Source organism: Elephantulus edwardii, unplaced genomic scaffold (genome assembly GCF_000299155.1).
Source record: "Elephantulus edwardii isolate Elephantulus edwardi_28Jun2011 unplaced genomic scaffold, EleEdw1.0 scaffold00066, whole genome shotgun sequence".
NCBI lineage: Eukaryota > Metazoa > Chordata > Mammalia > Macroscelidea > Macroscelididae > Elephantulus > Elephantulus edwardii.
In genome coordinates, this window is record NW_006399816.1 from 15,110,483 (window position 1) to 15,132,519 (window position 22,037).

General features: G+C 46.0%; 1 protein-coding gene across 1 annotated transcript in view; it reads right to left on the reverse strand.

Moving 5' to 3' along the window:
* Window positions 1-8,852: 8,852 nt before the first annotated feature.
* CORO2B (coronin, actin binding protein, 2B) overlaps window positions 8,853-22,037 on the reverse strand; it is a 97,537-nt gene continuing 84,352 nt past the window's right edge. Inside the window, exons 7-11 of the mRNA XM_006888357.1 lie at window positions 21,901-21,997; window positions 17,271-17,383; window positions 16,854-16,944; window positions 14,453-14,592; window positions 8,853-9,120 (exon numbers count right to left, since the gene is read on the reverse strand). Coding sequence (XP_006888419.1) covers window positions 8,989-9,120; window positions 14,453-14,592; window positions 16,854-16,944; window positions 17,271-17,383; window positions 21,901-21,997 — 573 coding nt within the window. The 3' untranslated portion in view covers window positions 8,853-8,988. The remainder of the gene's footprint in view (window positions 9,121-14,452; window positions 14,593-16,853; window positions 16,945-17,270; window positions 17,384-21,900; window positions 21,998-22,037) is intronic.

Genomic DNA, 22,037 nt, shown 5'->3' on the forward strand with positions numbered 1-22,037 from the left:
GCCTGCCTTTGGGTTGGCAGCCCAACTCATTACCACCCAGTCATGAGAGTTTCCTAGAACATACAGAGAAGAGGGAACCTATTTTCATTATCTTCACTAAGAACTTAGGGAACTCTGGTGGCCTAGTGGGTAGGGAGTTGCACAGCCAAACTAAAGAGGGCGCTTCAAATTTACCAGCAACTCTGGGAAAAAGATGGCCATCTCCTTTCATGCAATTTTCAGCTTTTGAAAACTCATTGCAGGATCAGCTACAAGTTAGTTTTGACTTGATGGCAATGAGATTCCGCCCCGCCCCCGGCCATGACTAAGAATTTAGCCTGAAGAATGGACAAACGTGTGATTCAGGCATCCTCAGGAGCTGAAGGGAGAGTCCTGGAGGGTGAGGAGCATCACAGTAGTTTGTCAAGGGTCCCAAAGGGCAACCAAGTGATAAAACAAGCAAGCAGGCATGCAAATCAGTTGTCAATTCTGTCTGATTCATGGCAACTCCATGTGTTAAAGAGTAAAACTGGGATTTGAAGGTTGTAACCTTGTGGAAGGAGCTCTGGTGGCGATATGGTTAAATGAATCAGCTTCTGCCTAACAGGTTAGAGGCTCAAACCTACCAGCTGCTATGCTAGAGAAAGACAAGGGCGATTTGGCTCTGTAAGGATTTACAAACTAGAAATCTCAACGGCCCATTGTATTCTGTCTTATCCGAACCAACTTGACCTGATGGCAGTGGGTGGTCAGGGAACCTTCTGGAAGCAGGTCCCCAGTTGTTTCTTTTGATACACCTCTGCCGGGTTTGAGATGCCAACCCAGAGACACTCCTTAGTGAATCAAATCTGCTGCCATTAAATTACTTCTGTCCCACAGCAACCCCTCTATTGAGTTTCTGAGGCTACACATCTTTAAGCAAGGAGACTGCCCATCATTCTCCCACCGAGCAGTTACTGGATTTGAACCACATCCTTTTGGTTAGCAGTGCAACATGTGACTCACTAGGCTACCAAAGCTCCTTCTCAATAATGACAGGACACAGAACAATTTCTGAGGGCAGTCCTCCTTCTGTCAAAGAACTTTTGCTAAGTAGGGTGTAGTCAACACCAGCCTAGTCCCTTGTGAGGGGTGGTTTGTAGGACAGATAAAAACACCATCCCCACCTTGGAAATCCCGTGTGATTTACTGCTTATGAAAACACACTGGAGGGTCAGCTATGGGTTGGTTCTATCTAGACGGCACACAACAACAGCAATCTTGGAAAAGGACAACATGCTCAGAAAGGTAGAGGGTCAGCAAAAGAGAGGCAGATTCTCAACAAGATGGATCAACACAGTGACTAAAAACGTACTCAAGTATATCAGAGATGGTGAGGATGGCACAGGATAGAACAAGGCTCAGACCTGTAGCTCACAGTGTTGCTGTGCGTGGTAGTGGACTTGATGGCACCCAAGAACCTCACCACCACCTTTGTGGAATGCCCCTCTTGATGGCACTGGTGGGTCACCTGCCACACCAGCCCTGCTTCCAAATCGTATACTCCCCCAACCCCATGACCAAAGACGCCAATTCCTTGTCTCAGCAAGCTCTCGTATGTCACACTCTTCTTGGCATCCTGTGGCTGCTGTCCCTGGCCAGGACGCCACTGTGTCCCTCAGTCCCCAGCTGGGTTCCCAGCTCTGGTGCTTCCTTCAAGCCCATCCGAGGTTGCTGGTTACCCTGAGTAGATCCAGTCTCTCAGGCAAGAATTCAGAACTTCTCACCCAGCATTCTGGGGAGTAGAGACTTTGAACGCCTGTCCCTGTTTCTCTCATCAGTAACTTCCCAGACACAATGTGGCCTTGACCTCGAGAGTCCCAGGGCTGGGCTGGGCTGTGACCACCAGGCTGCAGAGGGCACCCACTCAGGGGCCTGGACTCCTGTCTCCTTCCTCTCCTTTCTGTTCCTTGCTCCTTGCCTCCTCTTCCTTCTGCTACTTCCTCAGCCCCAAGCCTTGCTGGATTGCAGATTCTTTAGGCAGAAAGGGCTCCTCTCTGCCTTTATCACTGTAGACAAAGGGCTCAAGGTCTCAGAGCAGGTCAAGGTTGGACTGGGACAGGAAAGCAGAACAAGCCTTTTCCCAGCTCTTCAGGGACCAGGGTCTGTCCCCAGGGATAGGAGGTGAGAGAGCGCCCTCCCCTGTCTACTCCTTGGAGGCAGCTGGCCATGGGGCAGTGGGAGGATCTGACTAGCCTCTTTGGAATCCTTCTTCAACAAATGTTATTTGTTGCTGGGCGCTCTGCTGAAATCTGTTCATGTTCTTATATTCTCCTGAGTGGAGCACGACTCACATCAATCCTATGAACAACAGACCCGAATCCTGTGTCGTCCTCATAATTTTTGACATACTGGAGCCCATTGCTGAAGTCACTTTGTCAATCCATCTGGTTGAGGGTCCTCCTTTCCTTTGTTGACCCAGCACTTTTCCAAGCATGGTGTTCCTTTCTAAGGAACATGTTGTTGTTGTTGTTGTATGCCTTCAGATCAGAACTTACTCATAGTTAACCCTCCAGCAGGTTGTCAGATGCAGTAAATCACATGGGAGGAGACTACTCATCCTTTTCCCATGGAGCAGGTGGTGGATTTGAACTGTGTGCCTCTGGGATATTGCAATGCAGCTTCTTGCCACTAGGCCATAGCCTCTGTCTCCTAACAAAATGCTCAAGACTATACTTTCAGGGATCATTTCTAGTTCATTACAAAATATTCAAAGTATATTAGATGAATCTTTGTCATCTTTGTTTCCAGGGAACACTCTGGCCAAACTTTCTCCAAGACCTGTTTGTTCTTTTGGCAATCCGTGGGATATTCAGTACTCTAATGCCACACCTCAAAGGTAATGTTTTTTTTTTCTCATCCTTATTCATTGTCCAGTGCTCAGATGCGTAGGAAGGGGTTGAAGAACCCATGGCCTGAATCAGGCACACCTTAGCCCTCAAACTGACATTGTTGCTCTTCAGTATTTTGGAGAGGTCCCTGACTACAGACTTTCCCATTGCAATATGTCTCCTGATCTCCTGATGGCTAATACCAAGGGTGTTGACTGTGAATCCAAGTAAGACGAAGTTGTTGACAGTTCACAACAACACACAAACCTGCACTGACGGGGGCAGTTGTTGTGCATTAGTTGCTTGGCTAAGAATTGTATGCAATGGAGTTGGCATGGAAGGTGAAAATTCTACCACTGCCTTTTTAGAACGACTGTCGTTGTTCCCATTAAGCAGACTTCGATTCCTGGTGGCCTCACGCATGCAGAGTGGAATTGCATCACAGGCTGTTCAAGGCTGTGACCTTTCAGAAGCCAAAAACCAGACCTGTTCTCCAAGGTCCCTCTGGGGAGGATCAAATCTCCAACTTTTTGGTTAACAGTCAATTGAACCTCCTCCTGTACTTGAAATGTGTCAGATCCTGGCTCTTCTGCGGGTCTGTCTTACTGTGAGGTCCTGGATCAACTGTGGTGGGGTTATTAATTCTCGAATGGGTGGGAGGTAGCAGAAAGGATCCAGCTCAGGAACAACAACAACAACAAAAATCACTTGATAAGAAGACCAGAATCTGCCACCTGCTGGCTGGATTGAAGGTTCTGGAAAGCTTTCCCTGGTCTTTGATTCTTGCTACAATTACTGTGACCTTGAAATATAGAATCTCTGTTCTCAGGGTCCCACTCCCATTCCTCTCCCCCCCACCGCCCCACCCCCTGTCTTAAATCCACTGTTTTTTTTTTATTCTCCCTTCTCTCAATCTGTGTATCCCAGTCATACTACTAGCATTTGAGTTCCAGGAGCATTTGCATTTAAAGAGGGCTTTGGCAAGGGCAACACTTAACCCGCAGGGACCATGTGCTGTCAGGAGGATCCCAGGCAGTGTGACAGGCCAGGTAAAGGGGAGAGAGTTTGGGGAAGGAGTTTCCTGAAACTTCTCAGCCAAACGCTATAGATGCTCAGCTCTTCTCTCCAAGTAAGGCTGACCCATTTGTGTTTGTGTCCAAATTAAAATTCCAAGGAAAGACAGGCTGCAGGTTGTTCCTAAATAGGAAACACACGTACCCAGAGAACAAGGAGCTCCTGCCAACATCCCAGAGGGGGCCTCTTCCCCTCCCTGCACCAACGGCCTGCAGACCCTGAGCTGGCCAACTTAGGAAGGAGAGGAATCCAATAATGCTTCCTGCAGCCAAGGTAAGCGTCAGCTCAGCTCTGGGCGGCATCTTCTCATCCCCCCCCCCCACCCCTTGCCTGCCCTTCCAAAGCAAGAAGGCTGGAGGACGTGCACCTGGTAGTGGTGGTGTTTTCAATATGAAGTCATTTCCCACAAGCCTGTGGCAGCCACGCTTTGCATGGTCCACTGGCAGTCTAGGATGCTTGCCCAGCCCCAGGACAGAGCCCATATTGATGTCTCAGGAGGCTGGCTGAAGAGAACCTAGGAGTCAGTAGATCCCAAACCAGACCCTTTCCACTCCACTCTGAGCTCTGTTGAGAGGTAACACACACACCCCAGACTTCTCCTGGGACTTTGGATTCTGTCAGGTAACAGGAACCCATAGCAAGATCACTGATCTGAAGCCCTGAACAGTAGACCCAGTTCTTTCTCCTCTTTGGGACTCTGGTTTCCAGTTCTTAGTGTGTGTTAAATTAAGTTGAAACTCTAATTAGTTGTCAAAGGGTAGAACAAAGCATTGTGGTGGATTTCTAGGAAGGACTTCTCTGTAGAGAAGGGTCTAGAGTTGGGCTTAACATTTTTTCATCTGGAGAAGAGAGCGGATAATGGTGGGTTGTGTAGTAGTGAGAAGGGATTCCATGAGTTAGGAAGGCCTTGTTCTCATACATCCTTAGAATAATTCTAAAATAAAACATTTATCAAAACTTAAAGCCATGTGGTGGTCTAGGTCATAACTGGCAATGAGATCAGTGTACCAGGTCAGGCAAGGGTTAGATCCTTGTGCATGAAGAACTGAAGTCATAACCAAACAATGGAGGAATGATGGATTGATCAACAGAGATAGCTGGGGAAGATGGACTGCTTGGGAGAAAAAGAAAATTTGATCCTGATCTTACACAATTTATCCTAGGTTATAGCAATGGTCTCGTGGGATGTCTGAACTCTTCTAACTTCGTAAAGTCAAAGGAATCAAGATTAGCAGTTCAAGGCTAATTCCTATGAGACAGAGGTCAGACATACTGCCTTTCTCCAATCTCTTTACCCATCCTGACACTAGCCTCTACCCAACTCTCTAAACCTCCACTCGGTTCTACCAATTGTTGCAATGGCCACACAGAACTCACAGACCAGATTCAGTTACAGAGTTTATTAGTGACAGTGTACAACTCTGGGTCAGGAACAACTCAGAAGTAGCAGAAACAATGCAGGACAGCTCCTCGTCACCCTCTGACCTTGCTCCAGACCTTCTCAGGTAAAGTCACAGCTCTTAACTGTGTGGGGAAGCAAGCCGCACTACAGGTATATCCTGGTTCCTGTTGCCTTCCTACTACTGATCTCTCACCATCTTGCACATCACTGCTCCGTTCTCTCTGTGCCTAGTGGAGGGCAAAACTGACCAATCTCCTTGTTAGGGTTCCATATGCCTTATTTGCAGTCTCATCCTTCAAGGTTTCCACATAGTCCAACCTTTGAAGAGTTCCATATACCTTATTTGCATTTTTACCAATTGCTGTCCAATTTCTCTGGTGAGCCATATTTGCATAGTCCCACCCAATCATTTGGTAGGAGTCACAAGACCATGTAATTACCGCACTGCACTGGAAAAGTAATAGATTGTAGGGCTGTCCAGTTGGCCTTAGGGGGTTGTAACTGTAACTGGTCTCCTTGTCCATCCTCCTGCTCCTCTGGGCGCAGGCTGGAGAAAGCTCAGTCAGGCAAACAGCTCCATCTTCCCAAAGAGAAGGGTCATGGGATAGCCAGAATCTCAATAGCCTTAGCGCTCTTTTCAAGCCTAGGGTTTGTGAGTTGATCCAGAGAAGAAATTCAAGGAGAGTCTGTTCAAATTCATGTCTGAAGGAAGTATCTCTCTGTACCCAAATCCTGGAGGAAGATATTCCACTGCCTCCTCCTATATGTCTTGTCTTGTCCACTATGCTACAGAGACTTATCCCAGCCTCCCAACTGCTGGCTGTGATAAACTTAGGATGTCAAAGCAAGAAAGAATCCTGGAAATAGTCCCATCTCCTCATTTTATAGACACATAAAATGAAGTCCAGAGAGAGGAAGTGAATCACTCAAGGTCACACAGCCAGTGAGGGACAGAGCTGGACATGGAGCACCCCTTCCAGATCTCTGTGTCCTCCCCACTGTTCCTCCCCCAGCAGCCTTTTATCACTTCCTCCCAGGTCTTTTTGCCTCCCCGCCCCCCATTGATGGGAGCATGCAGCTCCTCTCAGAAGGTCCACATCCTTCTCTGTCTCCACTGCATCAGCTGCACTTTAGCCCTCTGGGCCTGGCAGTCTGTTTTGACAATGAGAATAGTAATAGATGTGACAATGGGGTCAGGTGTGTCAGAGATGGTGAGGATGGCTTAGGGCAGGACAAGGTTCAGATCTGTTTTCACAGAGTCACTATGAGTTATAGTCCACTCAATGGCACCCACCACCCACCACCACGACCACCCAGACATTCAGCGAGGACAAAAAGAGGCAAGTATACACGATAGAAATTTGCAGACTGTCCCAATGCAAAGCAATGGTCTTCTCCGGACTCCAGCACAGGGCTGGATTATAGAGCAGATGCCCACAGAATAACTAGAGCAACAGTTCTCAACTGGCAGTGACTTTGACCTCCCAGGGGACATTTGGTGTATCTGGAGACATTATTGTAATAAAAACCTGGGGAAGGGGAATGAAAGGTATGAAATAGGAGGCCAAAGATGCTGCTAAACACCTTACAACACCTAAGACTGTCCCTGCAACAAAGCATTCTCTGATCCCAAATGCCAAGAGACTAAAGGGAGAAACCCTGACAGAGAGATGAAAGTGTAACCTTACCACTGTAGAGACAGATGTAGGCGGTCATCCAGATGGCACAGGAGCAGCGGCTGAGGAGTAGACCATCAAGATACCCACGCTGGCGGAGAGCAGGAACCAGGAGACTTAAATGAGATGGCCATGCCCAGGTTTGACAAGTCGAAAAGATTTTATTTCAATTCTATTCCTTGGAGGCAGCATAAATAATCACAGAAGACCACAAAGGTCAATGGGGAAGAACAAAGAAAAGCTGAAGAAGGATGGGGAGGAGATGAGGACTGACACTGACTAGCTGCTGGGGCGGCGGATGAGGAGACCCTGCTTGAGCTGGCTGCAGCATGGAAGGTCCCAAAGGGGAAAGCCACGGGGTGAGGAGGCTTTCCCCTGCCCAGTCCACCTGGAGGGCAGCTTGGGTCTTCGTGGTCAGGGTATCTGGCAGGTGGCCATGGGAAAAGCAGGAGTGTATAATACCATGTGCCTTATAGAGCCTAGCTAAAGAGAGAAAAAGCGCAGACACCCATTTCAGATCCCCAGGCCAGATCCTACCCCGAAACCGCAACTTTTCAGATAGGAACAGTGTTTTGGACTCTAATGTGGGCAGTGAGAAATTAAGTGGGCGGGGGGGGGGGGGGGGAAAAAAAGAAGGGGGGGGGGGGGGGGGGGGAGAAAAATATGTGTCAAAGACCAAATGAAATGAAATGTATCTCAAAGAGTTGTGTGACTTTGGGCTACTTCTCTCAGTTTCCACATCTGTAACATAGGGGCACAAACACTCCCTACCTTCTAGAGCAGATGAGAGGCTCAAGTGAGATCCTATGTGTCAAAGAACTGTAAACTTTAAAGTGCTCTATCAAGGCAGGGGGCTGTGGGCATTCTATGTGTGTAAGGCTGTGAGTGGCTGAGTGGATGGTGTAGACATACATGAGGATCCCCTCCAGAGATCAGACCCTGCTCTCCATCCTCAGGGCCAAGTTCTGCCTGTCTCAGCCCTGGCTTGCAGGAGGGGGAGCGCAGAGGGTAGCAGCCAGGAAGACCTTGGCGTGCTGAGTGTGAGTGGCCTCACGTGGGTGGTGTGACACATTGGCACTACTGATACTGGGCAGATGGCAGAATTAGGTTCTGGTCTTCACTCTCCACCAAGACATGGACAGTGGCGAAGCTCACAATGGGATTGGCATATCGGTACAGTGGGGCAGGGTCCTGGTCCCAGGTCTGGACACCTAGGGCCCAGTCCCTGGCCTACTGCTGACCTGCTGGAAGGCCTAATAAATAATTTCCCCATTTCAATCCTCAGTTCTGTCATCTGTATAATGGGGACATGAACTCCTACCCTGCCTGCCTTACACATAGAAAGGGTAAACAGTGCACGAGAGCGCTGAAGAAAATCATGGGAAAGGAAGGGGTCATTATGGCCTTGGTGAGCAATCCTCTGAATTCCCTGAAGACAAGAGAAGTGGGGCCAGAGACAGATAGGTGCTGGCCTGCTTCCAACCCTGGTCAGGCAAATTGGGCTTCCAGGGTTGTAGAGAGAAAGGCGGGAGTAGGGGAGAGGAAGGAGGTTTAAGCTGATGCCTGCAAACACAGCCCACTCTTTGTGGTGCTGTGGGTTCCACTGGGCAGAGCTGGAGTGTCCTGCCAGCCCTCTCTGCAGGGTAAAGTTCAAGTCCTAAGTCTAGCTGGGATCCCTGGTTCAGAGAGGCAGCCTCTCAGCGAGTCCACGGCCTTTGCCCAGCACAGGGGCAGTCCAGGCTCCTTGGGTGTTAGGCAAAGAGGTTGCTGGCCTGGGATTTCCAGGAGAGGCTGGGGACTTTCATTAGCATGAGGTCAAGAGGTCAAAGGTTGGCTTCCAGTTCTTGAGGTGGTAGGTAGGGTTGTCAGGCTGGTCCCTCACCCAGCTCCAGTCCTGTTCCGTCTCTGGGGTCACTTGGATAAGGAAAGTTAAGGGACGAGTAGAAAGGATGGAGAGATTGGCTTCAAAAACAGCCCAACCAGGAAACTAAAGGTTCTTGGGGCTGTTCCGCAAGTTTTTCAGTTCCAGCTGTAGCTGCCGAATGCGGATGTCCTTCTGCGCCAGCTCCTCTTTCAACCGTCGAATCTCATCCTGTTGCCGGAAGAACATTCGGAGGAGCTGGGGTGGAAGAGAAGAGGGACCAGAGGGAGAGCAGATGAAAAGGTGACCTCCTGAGCGAGCCTCCAGACCAGCCCCACTCCCCACACCCTCCCATTTCATGGCTGCTTCTCCTTCGACAGCCTCCCAATGCTGGGCTTCAACATCTGGGGGTGACTAATACCCCAACTCTTGGTCACTGCTATCTAGCAACTCGTGGGCATTGTGAGTTTGGTCCTGGATGCTCTTCCCGTGTGAGGTAGGAACAAAGCAAGCTCGAACCCATGCAAACTGCCTGCTCATTGAGGTCTCAGAGCAAGGAGTAATACTACACAGGCTAATTTTTAAAATATCTCCCGGCCCAAATCTAACATTGTTTTTACTCTCCTAGACAGAAATGTTCTAGGGAGCTCTGGTGGCCTAGTGGCAAGAAGCTGCACTGCAAGCCCAAAGGTGCGCAGTTCGAATTCACCAGATGCTCTGCTGGAGAAGGTGGGACAATCTCCTCCTGTGCCAGTCGGATCTGGTTTGATGGTACACACACAAAAATAATAAAAATTTTTAAAAAAGAAATGTTCTTAAAGTGATTTTGCATTCTTTCCTCTTCCGGAGGCCCAGGATATGGATGAAATCGAGCTTTTCTTTCTGGATGACCCAGGATTATCATCACCACCACTATTTGTCATCAAGTTCATTCCAACTCATGGTTACCCCAGAGCGTCAGAGTCAAACCATGATCCATAGGAGTGTCAATGGCGGGACTCCAGGGCTACCCTAGGAACCCCAAAGTTTGCAATGAGCAGTGATTCATGTACTGGGGGTGGCCATGGCCAAAGCAAAACTATGAAGATTTTCCCTTTGCTGGCTCCTTAGATTAACCAGCCTCTCCATTTCTTTGGTGGAGACCCTGGATGGTCAAACGCTTGGCTGTTAACCAAAAGCAAAGAGATTTGAATCTATCAAGGGAAGCTTCAGAAGATCTACTTCTGAAAAATCATCCATGATAATGCAATAAAAAGCAGTTCTACTCTGACAGACTGACAGACATGGGGGATGCATTCATTCTGCTGGTAGAACATACTGACTTATATCAGGACTCTCTGAGTACTGGAAGTTAGCAGGTTACTCTGGACTCTGAACCCTTGAGTGGAATGTGCCTAAAAGTCAGGTATGTTTGTTCTCAAACTTCTTGATGTGAGATAGTTAGCTATTATCATTGCACAATTAAATTAAATTTAATTAAATCTGGTATAAACTGATAACTGATAAACTGGTATAAAAAATTTATTAAATTAATATATCCTGAAATTAATTAATTAATGTGTACTATTCAATATTTTTAGTAAATTTACAGAGTTGTGCAACCATAATTCTTTCCTACAGCACTAGGTATGAATGGCTGAATAGAATATCAATTTGCTCTGTAAACTTTCAATCAAATCATCATCATCAACATCTCCCTGTAATAAGCACACTATACTTAGATCAATACAGTAATGTTTTGCAGCCCTGCTTTCTAATTCATGGCTTTCAATTTACTGTGATGAATTCAATTGTTAAATCCGTAGTTAGCAGGATCTGAATGAGGGTCTTCTCAAGGAAGAAGCTGCATATGTTTTAAGTGAAGAGGGTTGGTGGCATTTGTTTTGTCTGACCAGAGATCCTTTTACATTTTCCTCAGGCTCCTGGTTCTGTCTACACAGATGAAATCTATAGCTAATATCATTCTCTTTGACTATTCAACTTTCTTTCTTTTTTATTTTAGCAAGTAATTGAAAATATCATGGCTTTAATCAGGGTACATCTTAGTGGGTTTCTTTTAATAATGATTTTAATGAAAGTTTACAGAAAAGTTGGATTTTTTTCCATTCATTATTGCACATTTCCCTCCCTACCTCACCCCTACTTCAATTTAAAAAAAAATTAATTCATTGTTGCATAATTTCCTCCCGCCTCACCCCACCCCTCCCTCAGTCCACTTTGCTATGTACCTCTTATTCTGGACTGTTGTCATATAAATAATGCCTAATCAGATATTCCTTTTAAAAAGGAACTCCATCTGTTGCAATGCAGTGTTCATTAATTATCCCCTTTTCTTAGTTTCCTCCCAACCCCCATGCCATTCTTGTTTCATAACAATGGCATTATGCAGTATTTGTCCTTATGTGACTGAGATATTTCACTTGGCATAATGTCCTCCAAGGTCACCCATGTTGTTAATATTTTATGAGTTCCTCCTTGTTTTTCAGTGCTATGTCATATTCAACGGTGTGAATATGCCACAGTTTTTCTATCTATTCATTTGTTGATGGGAACTCTGCTCTCTTTACATCCCATACCAGAATCAATTTTAGCCCCTTGTGATTGCTTACTTGGGTAACTCTAGCAACCTATGTGCTTTTTAAGGGTACTTTTACCTTACTAATGTAAAAACACATATAACATAGCATTTTTCAAGCTTTGTCCTATGTACAATATCAATTATGGGTTTTGTTTCCATTTTGTATACTTTGTTTGGTTCTTTAAAAAAAAAATCAATCACCCTAAAACCAACAACCAAATAAACCATGGATTATCAAAAGAAAAAGTTTTTCTCGGAGGAAGTGCAACTAGAGTGCTTCTCAGAGGCAAGGATGTTTTGAAATTGTGTGTCACATACTTTGGGCATATAGCCAGGAGGGTCTAGTCCTTGGAAAAAGAAGTCATGCTTGGAAAAGTGAAGGTTCAGAGAAAGAGAGGAAGACCCTCGACAAGATGGACTGACACAGTGAGTGTAACACAGGGCTTGAGTGTATCAGAGATCATGAGGGTGGTGCGTGATAGGTCCAGGGATGGAGTTCTGGTGGCTTAGTGGTAAGGAATTGGGCTGCCAACACAAAAGTACAAGGTTTGAATCTACCAGCTGCTTTGTGGGAGAAAGCTGCGCAGTCTCCTCCTGTGTGATTTACTGCCTTTGAAAGCCCGCTGGAGGGTTAGCTATGGGTTAGTTCTGACTTGATGGTGCACAATAACAAACAATAATGGCATTTAAACTACCACTTCTATCATCATTTTGGATTTTTTCCACTCACAAAACTTAATATATACTTAACAGACTACTTGACAGACTTTAGTCTGGAAGGATATGTTTGAAACTCAAGACAACACTTGGATCATGACTATGAACATCTGCTATAACAGTCCGGCTGCTAGTGTTGCTTCTCCAGACAAGGGAAGGCTCTCCAGCCATGGGACCAGGCAGTGTTTCATTCCATGGCACACAAGGTCTCCATGAGTCAGAGGCTAACTACCACAACTCTAAAATCCTTTTAATATTCACCTAAAATAATGGCAAATGCTATCAAATAGTCAAATAATTGTATGAACACTTCTGGACAAAGTAAGAAATCAGAGTCACTGAAACGAAGATGCTGATTGGCTATTTTTTTAAAAAAGCACAGATAATGTAAAATATTTATAAATGTAAAAAGAATAGCTACAAGAATTAGAGCTTTGAACAGATTCATTTCAGGCCGAGCCCTCGCTGAGAATACTTTGGATTAGAATCTGCAGTTGAACAAGAGTTGCAGGTGATTCTCATAGATCCACAGCTATACATAAGAATCACCTGAGGGTCTTGTTAAACTAGAGATTCTAAGTCAGTGTATTTGGGGTGGAAATGCAAATTCTCACTAGGGGGGTGGAACTGGAATGAGCCAGTGTGAAGTCCTGCCAAGAACCGCCAAGTATTTCATCAATCAGCTTGAAAAGAAAGTACCTGACCTTCTCTTCATCTCTACTCCCACCCACTTGTCCTGCATCACCCCCTGGGAATGATTCTAAAGCAAACCCCATTCATTACATGATTTCATCCAGTCCTAGAAATGTTAACATCCCTCTGTAACAGCATGTAAACATTTCATGGCCATTAATCAGTTTGCCCAAGAAAACTGTGAAGCCCTAATGAGTAGTAATTGGCTTGTTTTTATTATTAATAATAAAAATTATAATCATAAGCTGCAATCTCAAAGCCACACAGTTTGGGGCCACCAGCTCTATGCGGGAGAAGGATGGGCAATCTCCTCCTGTGTGATTAGCTGCCTCTAAAAACCTGCTGGAGGGTCAGCTATGGGTCAGTTCCGACTCGACGGTACACAACAACAACAATCATAAGTTGATATGATAAGCAGACTCTTGAGATCCCAAATTCATGGTGCTCATACCTTTGTGAAGCCCCTTCCTGGACAGGATGGATATTATTTTTCAAGATTAGATTACGAAATGACCAGGGCTTACATTTTAGGTACTTTTTCTCTCACTTATGAGCTCTTGGGAAACCAGCCACCATCCCGTGAGCTTCCCTATGGGGAGGTTCACGTAGCCAAGACCTAAGGGAGGTCTGAGTCCAAAAAAAGCATGAGGAGGAAATGAACCCTGTCAGTAACTAAGTGTGATCCATCCTCAACTGAGCCTTTAGATAAAAGTGCAGCCCTGGCTGACAGCTTACTGGGAATGAGAGCCCTGAGCACAGATAAATATTTGTGGGTTTAAGTCATTATGTTTTAGGGTAACTTGTTATGCAGCAAGAGATAGTGGACCTCTTTGAGCACTTAAAGTAAAGGAGAAAGATAGACTTATGTTATCTCTTTAATATTCCTAGTATTTCATATCTTCATTTTACTACGAGAAAAAAGGCAAGGAAATTTGTTTGGTTACAGACAGGAAATGGCAAAATCAAACACAGGTAGGTCCCTACAACCATCTCAATTTCAGCTGCATCTAGTATCTGGCCATACGGTCAACATTCTGTGAGTCCAGCTGGGCTGAAGTGAACATATTTGCTCTGGGGACAGTGGCATAGGTTGGAAGGAGAAACTCCAGGGGGAATGGAGAAGGTCCAGCTTTCTCTGTCCCCGAACAAGCTATTCTCATTCCAAATGATGCAAAGAGCACTTTCATAAACACTTGACTGATGACCGGAAATTGCCAGACCTCATTGCCAAGCTTCGTCACTGCCAAAACACCACAGAGGTCAGCAGGGCTGAGGTGTAAGGCTAGGCATTATCCTTCACTAGCTGAAGATTTATAACTCCCATAATACCACAGGACAGCAGGCTTCTCAAATGGACTCCTGGGGAGAGAGGTGATGCTGTGAATGAGTGAATTTGAGGTGGAGGGGGCTCCACTATCCCCCTGCTATCCTCAGCCTCTGTTTATTAGGGTCTGGGGCAACGGAAGCCAATAGCAAGATGACTTAAGGTATTTGTAACAAAAAGAAAAATTCCTCTAAATGGAGTAGGCCTGAAGCTTGTAATTGAAATGTAAAGGTCTTGCTCTTCCAGGGCCTGTGGAGACAATAACTTATATTCCTTACCTCATTTTCTGTCCTAGGCGGGACATTTTCTAATAAATCTATTCCGTTGACTACCACACTCTTCTTTTCTTTGATGGGGGCCTTAAATACCATTCTGGAGGACTTCTTATAGCCTTCTTTCAAAGACATCAGCACTGGATCTAAGAAGAAAAAAAAAAGACAGATGTTCTCACTGACAGTTTGATGAACTAGTCAAGTGATAATGTCTTTTGTTTACATTATGCTTAATCGTCCATAGAGAGTGTGGGAAAATTTAAATAGGAAGAGTTTAAAGAGGACGACGTGTGATGGGCCATGGGATGAGCTGGGTTGAAGACAGAGGCTGTGGTCTGAGCCTACTCTATGGAGGGTTATGGCCAGACCGAGTTGGGACTCCTGGTGTTTGGATATTGGGAAATGGGCTCTTTAGTAGCAAGATGGTGAAAGGGTGTCATGGATGTCATGAAGCCACGCAAAGAAGGTAAGACATTGGCTGAGATGAGATCAACACCTGTGAACAAAGGCTTGCTCCTCCCACCCTTCTGGCAACAATAATTATGGCATGTGGATTGCTATGACAACAGGAAGTAGTTTGAGCTGGGCTGGGCCTGGGAAAGGCCTGGCAGTGGAAACATGTGCAACTTTTTCCTGTGTGAAAAAATGCACCTGTGGCATCTCTTTGCTTGTTCTCATGATGCCCACTGGGCAATACTGAGGTCAAGCAAATTTCCTGCTTGTCTGACTCCCATATGTTAATCTGAGGATTCAGGAGAGCAAAGATGTGAGGCAGATGACAGGGATCCTGAAGGTTGTACATAAACACTTCAGAGACCACCAACTTGGTTGCCTGTTCCTCCTGGTGAGACACCACCGAGTCTGTCAGTTTTTATGTCCAGGCATTCACTGTTTTCAGTTATCACCTTTTCTTCCTTGTTTACTCAATCTCAGGGTTGGGGGAGTAGAAGGAAGGGTAGAAGTCTTAACAGAATAGGCTCAATTTATAAAGTATCAGATTCTCGGGCCCTCGAACTCTTTTGTCATTCAGCTGCTGGGATGGAAAAGGCGGGCTGCTTCTGTCTTCAGCAGGGATCGGAAGCTGGAGGGAGGCAGGTGAGGAAACTCCAAAGAATGGGCGTCTGGTGTTCTCCTTATACACAATCTTCCCAAATTTCCCCACCACCAAAGCCACAGGATCAGTTTAAAAAAAAAAAGATCTGAGTGTCTGATGATGCTGGATTGGAGCAGAGCTATGTAATCTACTGTCCACGACCCAGGGCACCAGGAACCAGGGGGGTAGGGCTGCTCCTTGACATTCTGAACGAACATGGAATCACAATAATTTGGATTCATCACCTCCTCATTTCTCATTCCATGCTTTTATCTCGTTTATATCCCCAAACGATAGATTCTCCCACCCTCCAAACCACAGATTTTCCCTTCAAAAGCAAAGTATACAATACAGACTTTGTCAAATAATATCTTAGTTAATCTACTGAGCATCTGAAGAAGGCGCACTTCTCAGTTCTGCCCACTATCCTAAGTTGAGAGACACTGGTCTGATTGACCTTTGAAGTCACACCTGGCTGTGCATCCATATTGAGAACGATGATGATAATAACAGTAACGGAAGCAGAGGGATGTGGACGTGCAGGGGGAAGGAGGGTTGTACAGTTTGATGGGTTGGGGATGAGGGAAATGGAAAGAATTTGTTCAACTTTGTATTTAAATTTTGTAAATAAACTAATAGAAAAATAAATTAAAAAAAACAACAATAATGATAAACAGCGACAGCAAACATATTCAGTAGTATCATTATCATGTATCAGGCATGATACTAAGTCCTTTATTTACTTGGAATATCTGATTTAATCTGTACAACCCTATGAAGTAAATATCAAGAATTTCCACCTTAAGAATAAGGAGATGGAGGGTCAGTGAGGCCAAGTGGTGTGGCTGAGATCATACGGATGGTGAAGGTGAACAATGAAGCCTGGGATTAATTTAATTCTCTGATTTCTAGTTATTTCATGGCAGGCTGTGTTTTTGCGTCCATCATGCAATTATTTTTAATCTATGTTAATTTGGGGAAAAGTTATTAGGATCTAGGGGTGCAGGATGAGAGAAGGGAGTCTGAGGGTGGGGAAGGGAGGAAAAGATGGTAGACTGCACTGACCTCCAAGTCACACAGACATACAGAAGCCTTGAATCCTAGGACTAGAAGGCTGAGGAAACTCGACGTCATCTAGTGTAAGCCCTGTCTTTAGAGACAGGGAAACTTTGTGAAGAAATGAGAGGCCTGCCTAAGTGATCTTAGTGCTGGACTATTTATAGGACAGGACTGTTTCGGTGGCAAACTGGAGACCTTGATCCAGGAAGGGCCTATGTGATGTCCCCAGTGTGAGACGTCGACCCCTTGTGGTACCTCTGTTGATGCCTCCCAGCCATTCATCGGGGGTGAGAGCCGGCTCCGTTCCTGGCGTCATGGGGTAAATGTCTTCCTGGTAGGAATCCGACTGAGGTAGAGAGAGCAGAAGAAGAGACAAATGGGAGAAAAACCCTGTTTTGCCATCAAACTCTCCTCATTGACCTCCAACAATGACCCCTTATTTCCTGTCTGCTACCTTTGCCCTCACAGGGGTCTTTGCTTTCAATTCCCACCCAGTATTCACCAGGAAGCCAAACTGCCCATCTTAGAAGAATTCCATCCCCACTCAAATTGGACCCAAAGATCCCAGTCCAGAGGATCCCCTTCTTCCTTGGTTCCTGCAGGCCAGCAGTGAATGACTAGTAAGCTGGTTCAATGCAGGGGGTCCTGGGAGGCCAGCCCATCTGCACTCACCCTCCGGGGTACGATCATGGAGATGGGCTCAATCAGGCCCTTCAGAGTCACCAGCTTGTAGAAACGGAACACCTCACAGGCCGACACGTCCAACCCGTGCTTGGGCATGACCCCTGTGGAGGGACACATGGCTCCTATGGGGTCCTGGGGCTCCCCTCCAGGACAGTCCCTCCCTCAGGTCCTCAGTCAAGGGTGCCCCAGGTGGATGACAGTGGGAGGGCTGGGGCTTCTAGAACCAGGCTTTACCTCTGGGTGGTTACTTTTCAAATTAGCACCCTAAAGCATGTACCAGTCTCCCCCAAGGTGTGTGCTTTAAATGAAATTTGTTAGAACTGGAAGGGACTGTGGAAAGATTGGTGGCTAGCCATTCCTTTTATAGCTGAGACTCCTGAAGGTTAGAGGAGAAGGAAGGGCCTTGCTCAAGATTGCAGGGTAAGGTGGGGTCAAGGTCACAAAACCTGCCACCCAAAATGGACTAGCTTTCCTCAATCTTGGTGTATAGCGTCCTCAGAGAAAAACATGGATGTTCTGGTGGTCTGCTGAGTAAGGTGTTGTGCTGCCAACCCAAAGGTATGAGGTTCACATTCAGCAGCATCTCCACAGGAGACAGAGGGGCAATCTCCTCTTACGTGGTTTACGACCTCTGAAAAGCCTCTGGAGGGTCAGCTATGAGTCAGTTCTGACTCCATAACACCCAACAATAGCAGACAGAAGCAAAGAAGACTATTTCCTGAGAACCCAAAAGGTTTCAATACAGTCTAAGACTTCTGCTTATCGTATGTCTTTCCAGGATCAATACTCTCTGTACGTGTGTAATCAACACTGTGTGTTCACATGACCACATATGCACAGCTATAATGTTTCTGGTGAACACCTGATATGAGGATGCAACATAGTGTAGTGTCAAGAATATAAGTTTTAGAGTCGCACAGACCTGAGTTTGAATCCTGCTTCTGGGTCTCTTTCTGGCTGGGACTCTTCTATCGCCACAGCAAGGTCTTCTTGACCACCTGATATAAAGTCACTCTCTGTCACTTCAACTCACTTGATTCTGTCTAGAACTTGCTGTCATCTGTTATCTGGCTTATTTATTGCTTGCTATCTGTCTGTCCTGTCAGCTCCTTAAGAGTGAGGGTGAGCTCTGTTTTATTTACCACCATAGTCCCGGGCCCCAAATAGAGCACAGTACTTGGTTGGTTCCTAGTATTTGTTGAACAGCTAAATGAAGGAATAAGAGAATCAAGTGCTTTGCTGGGTGCTCTGGACATAGAGTCTTAATTGTCTGCAACAGCTTTTATTGGGTAGGTTTTATTGTCCCCATTTTGCAAATGAGAAAACTTGAGACTGGGGAGGTTAAACATCCAGCTAAGCCTAAATGTGAACCCAGATTTGGCTCCAAAGTCCAAACTGCTTCTTTTTGTTATTTGATGAAGGAGTGGGATGGAGGGTGGGGATGACAGAGAGCTAGGAAAGTGGGAGGGCCACAGAATGGTAGAATGGTCACCAGAACCGCAGGTACGTCTGTAGGTATCCTTTCTGGTGCTGGACACTGAGATGAGCTCTTGAGCCCTTTCCAGCCTTGACATCCCCATCGAGGAAAATCTATCCACAGAGTTGCCAAGTAAGATCCAAGCTCCAAAGAGCAGGGCCACCCACTGAAGTGGGAACAGAAGCCCTGTAGAGGCATCTGACACTGTGTGATTCGGAGCTCAGACAGAATTATGAACCACGCAGGATAATCAGTGTTAGCTAGTAGGAAAGAAAACATTGTTGTAAGGTTTTAGTGGCAGGATCTGAAGACATTAGTGGTTCCCACCTCAGCTCATCAGTATTCAAGCCCTTTCTCTTGGGTTTTACCTGAGTCTTTGAGAGCTTGGGTATTCGCAGTGGAGGTACCCTGAAACTCTTCCTGTCCTTTCAGGCAAGGACAGAACTGCTACTTGGGCCTTTGGCTTTCCAGAGGCTTTAGGAAGAGGTGTGGAGCTGGACCCAGCTCTGCTTTTGAATTGTGGAACTACCTCCCACCAATGTTATGGTTACCACTTAATGTTACCACTTTGGGCTTCAGTCACCTCATCTGCGGATAGGAATGAAGATGCCTGTACACTCGCTGATAGGCTGAGGTATGAAAGATGCCACTGCTACAGAATGTTCCAGAAATAGCCAGATGGGTAGGTGACAGTGTGGCTGCAAAAGGGCTGACTTCTTTTCATAAAGGTAGCACCTGTAAGTCCTATTCTGATTTGATCATGAGCTGTGACTTTCTGAGCCCATATGAACTTTTACTCAAAGGAGTAACCCATGAATTAATGTTCAGTTCCTAGTTCTATAGGAAATAGTTTGGAGTCAAATATGTTGTTATTACAGGCTCTTTCACTTTCTAGTGACTGACCTGGCACTAATAATTTCCCTTCTCTGAACCTCAGTTTCTCCTTGTATAACAGAATTGTTGGGGAGTGGGAGGGTTTGGTGAGATATAAAGCACTTGGCACAAAGAAAGTGCTCATTAAAATATTTCAGTTACAAAAAGGACAAATACTGCATAGCACCACTGTTATAAAGCAGCTCTGACATGGTGGGGGGAAATTGGGAGGAGAATAGGATAGGAGTGGACAGATAATTACCACTGCACTGGAACAGATAAAAGAAAGAACTATTTAAAAGGAGTATATGATAAAGGATTATATGCACAACAGCAGCCCAGAATAAGAGATACTTGCAAAGAAGACTGGGGTGGGGGAAGGGAGGTAACTGTACAGCAATATATGAATATTAAAAAAAAAAGTGAACTAGGGAGGGGGAAGGGAGGGAGAGGAGGTAAAATGTGTAACAATGAGTGAATGAAAATCTAACTTCTATGTAAACATTCATTAAAATCACAATGGGGGGAAGGGATGGGGGAATTGTATACTAATGAAGGAATTCCACCCCCTCCCCCAGAGGGGAGGGAACTGGTGGGGAGGGGTGGGCAGGGAGAAAAGTGTGGCAATGAATGAATGGAAATCCAAAACCTCGGTAAATGTTTTAAATTAATAAAAAAAAAATCACAATTAAAAGGGAGCTCTGGTGGCCTAGTAGCAAGAAGCTGCACTGCAATCCCAGAGGTACGAATCTGGTGGTTCGAATTCACCAGATGCTCTGCTGGAGAAGGGGGGGCAATCTCCTCCTATACCAATCAGATCCGATTTGACGGTACACACACAAAATATAATAAAATTTTTTTAAAAATCACAATAAAAAAATTTTATTAAAAAAATTAAAAAACCACAACAGTAGTAGCTACCACAATATGGTGGTACAGTCAAGCACTAGCTGTTAACCAAAAGGTTGGTATTTGGAGTCTACAGAGGTGACCTAGAAGAAAAGTCTGAAAAGCTACTTCCAAAACATTTAGCTCCTGTAAAGTCTATGGAGCAAGCTCTACTCTGACTCACATGTGGCCGTGGGTCGGAAGCAACTCCATAGAGATGGTTTTCTTGTTTGTTAACTCTGGTGGGGCAGTGGGTTAAAGCCCTTGGCTGCAAAAGTCAGTGGTTTAAACCTACCAGCCACTGTCTGGGAGAAGGCTGTCGCAGACTGATTCTATAAGGATCACCAAAGTGGCGACCCAATGGGCAGTCATCTGCCTCATATTTGGAAACAACTAGATGGCAACAGAGTCTCCTTAACTAGAGAGGGGGCAGGGGGAGGAGCCACGATCCAGGGACAGGGTTTCCTGACATTTACACCTGCAGGGAACAGGCCTCCATTCCAGAGATCACATCCACCAACAGAAACTGTGACTTTGTCTTGGAAATACCCCTCCTGCTGAAAACACCAACATTTCTAGGTTTTTACTGGAGAACTGACTGATTGTAATCAACACTATGTCCCAGGGAGTTTTCTAAGCACTTTACAAACAGCAACTAATTGAATTCTTATAATCCTGTGAAGGGAATAGTATTCTTGGCAACTTGTCCAAGGCTGTTAAGTGGTGGAGCTGGGACTGAACCCCTGGCAGCCTGGTTCCAGAGCCTAGGCTGTTAACCATGGTACCACCACGTGGCTTGCACTCTGCCCACAAGCTCACACAGAACGTTCACACCCACTGCCTCCCTCACCATGTTACTCTTCAGAGGATGAGGAAGCCCCAATTCTTAGCAGAGAGTTGAATGTTAGAGGATGGGTGGGTGGGAGTAAGGAAGGGAGTCCTGGAGGACCAGCGGATAATCCCTTCCAGTCCAGGCCCTTGGGTCCATGGATCAGGCCCGTAGCCTGGTGTACTGGGAAGAATGCTGGATGAAATGTCCAGATCTGGGTTCTCGTCCCAACTTTGACTCTATAGTTTGCTCTGTGTCCCTACGCAGTTTACTTCTCTCTGGGCTTAAATTTCTCACTTTGAGAATAATGGATGTGGACCAACCACCTAGTTCCCAAAGTGCTTTACTTGTCTGAGTCTCACTAAACCTTGTGAGGGGTTCAGGCAGGACAGATCTGGTCCCCTCATTTTACCAATGAGCAGGATGAAGCCATCTGTCTAAAGTGACTCAGCTAAGGAGTGGCACAGCTTCCCATGGGGAGTGACAGGGTCCCCATATTGTCTCCTTGGGTGGTCAGTGAAAGGGGTCAGCAGCCTCTGGACCCCTCTTACCTAGGCCCTTCTGTGGTGCTGGGGAGCGGAACTCCATGAGGTAACTCAGGTAGGGCTTCTCCGTGCTGATCTCATAGTACCGGATGTTTCCATCCCCCTGGGGGCAAGGGAAAAGTGGGGTGAGGAACGTGGCGGGG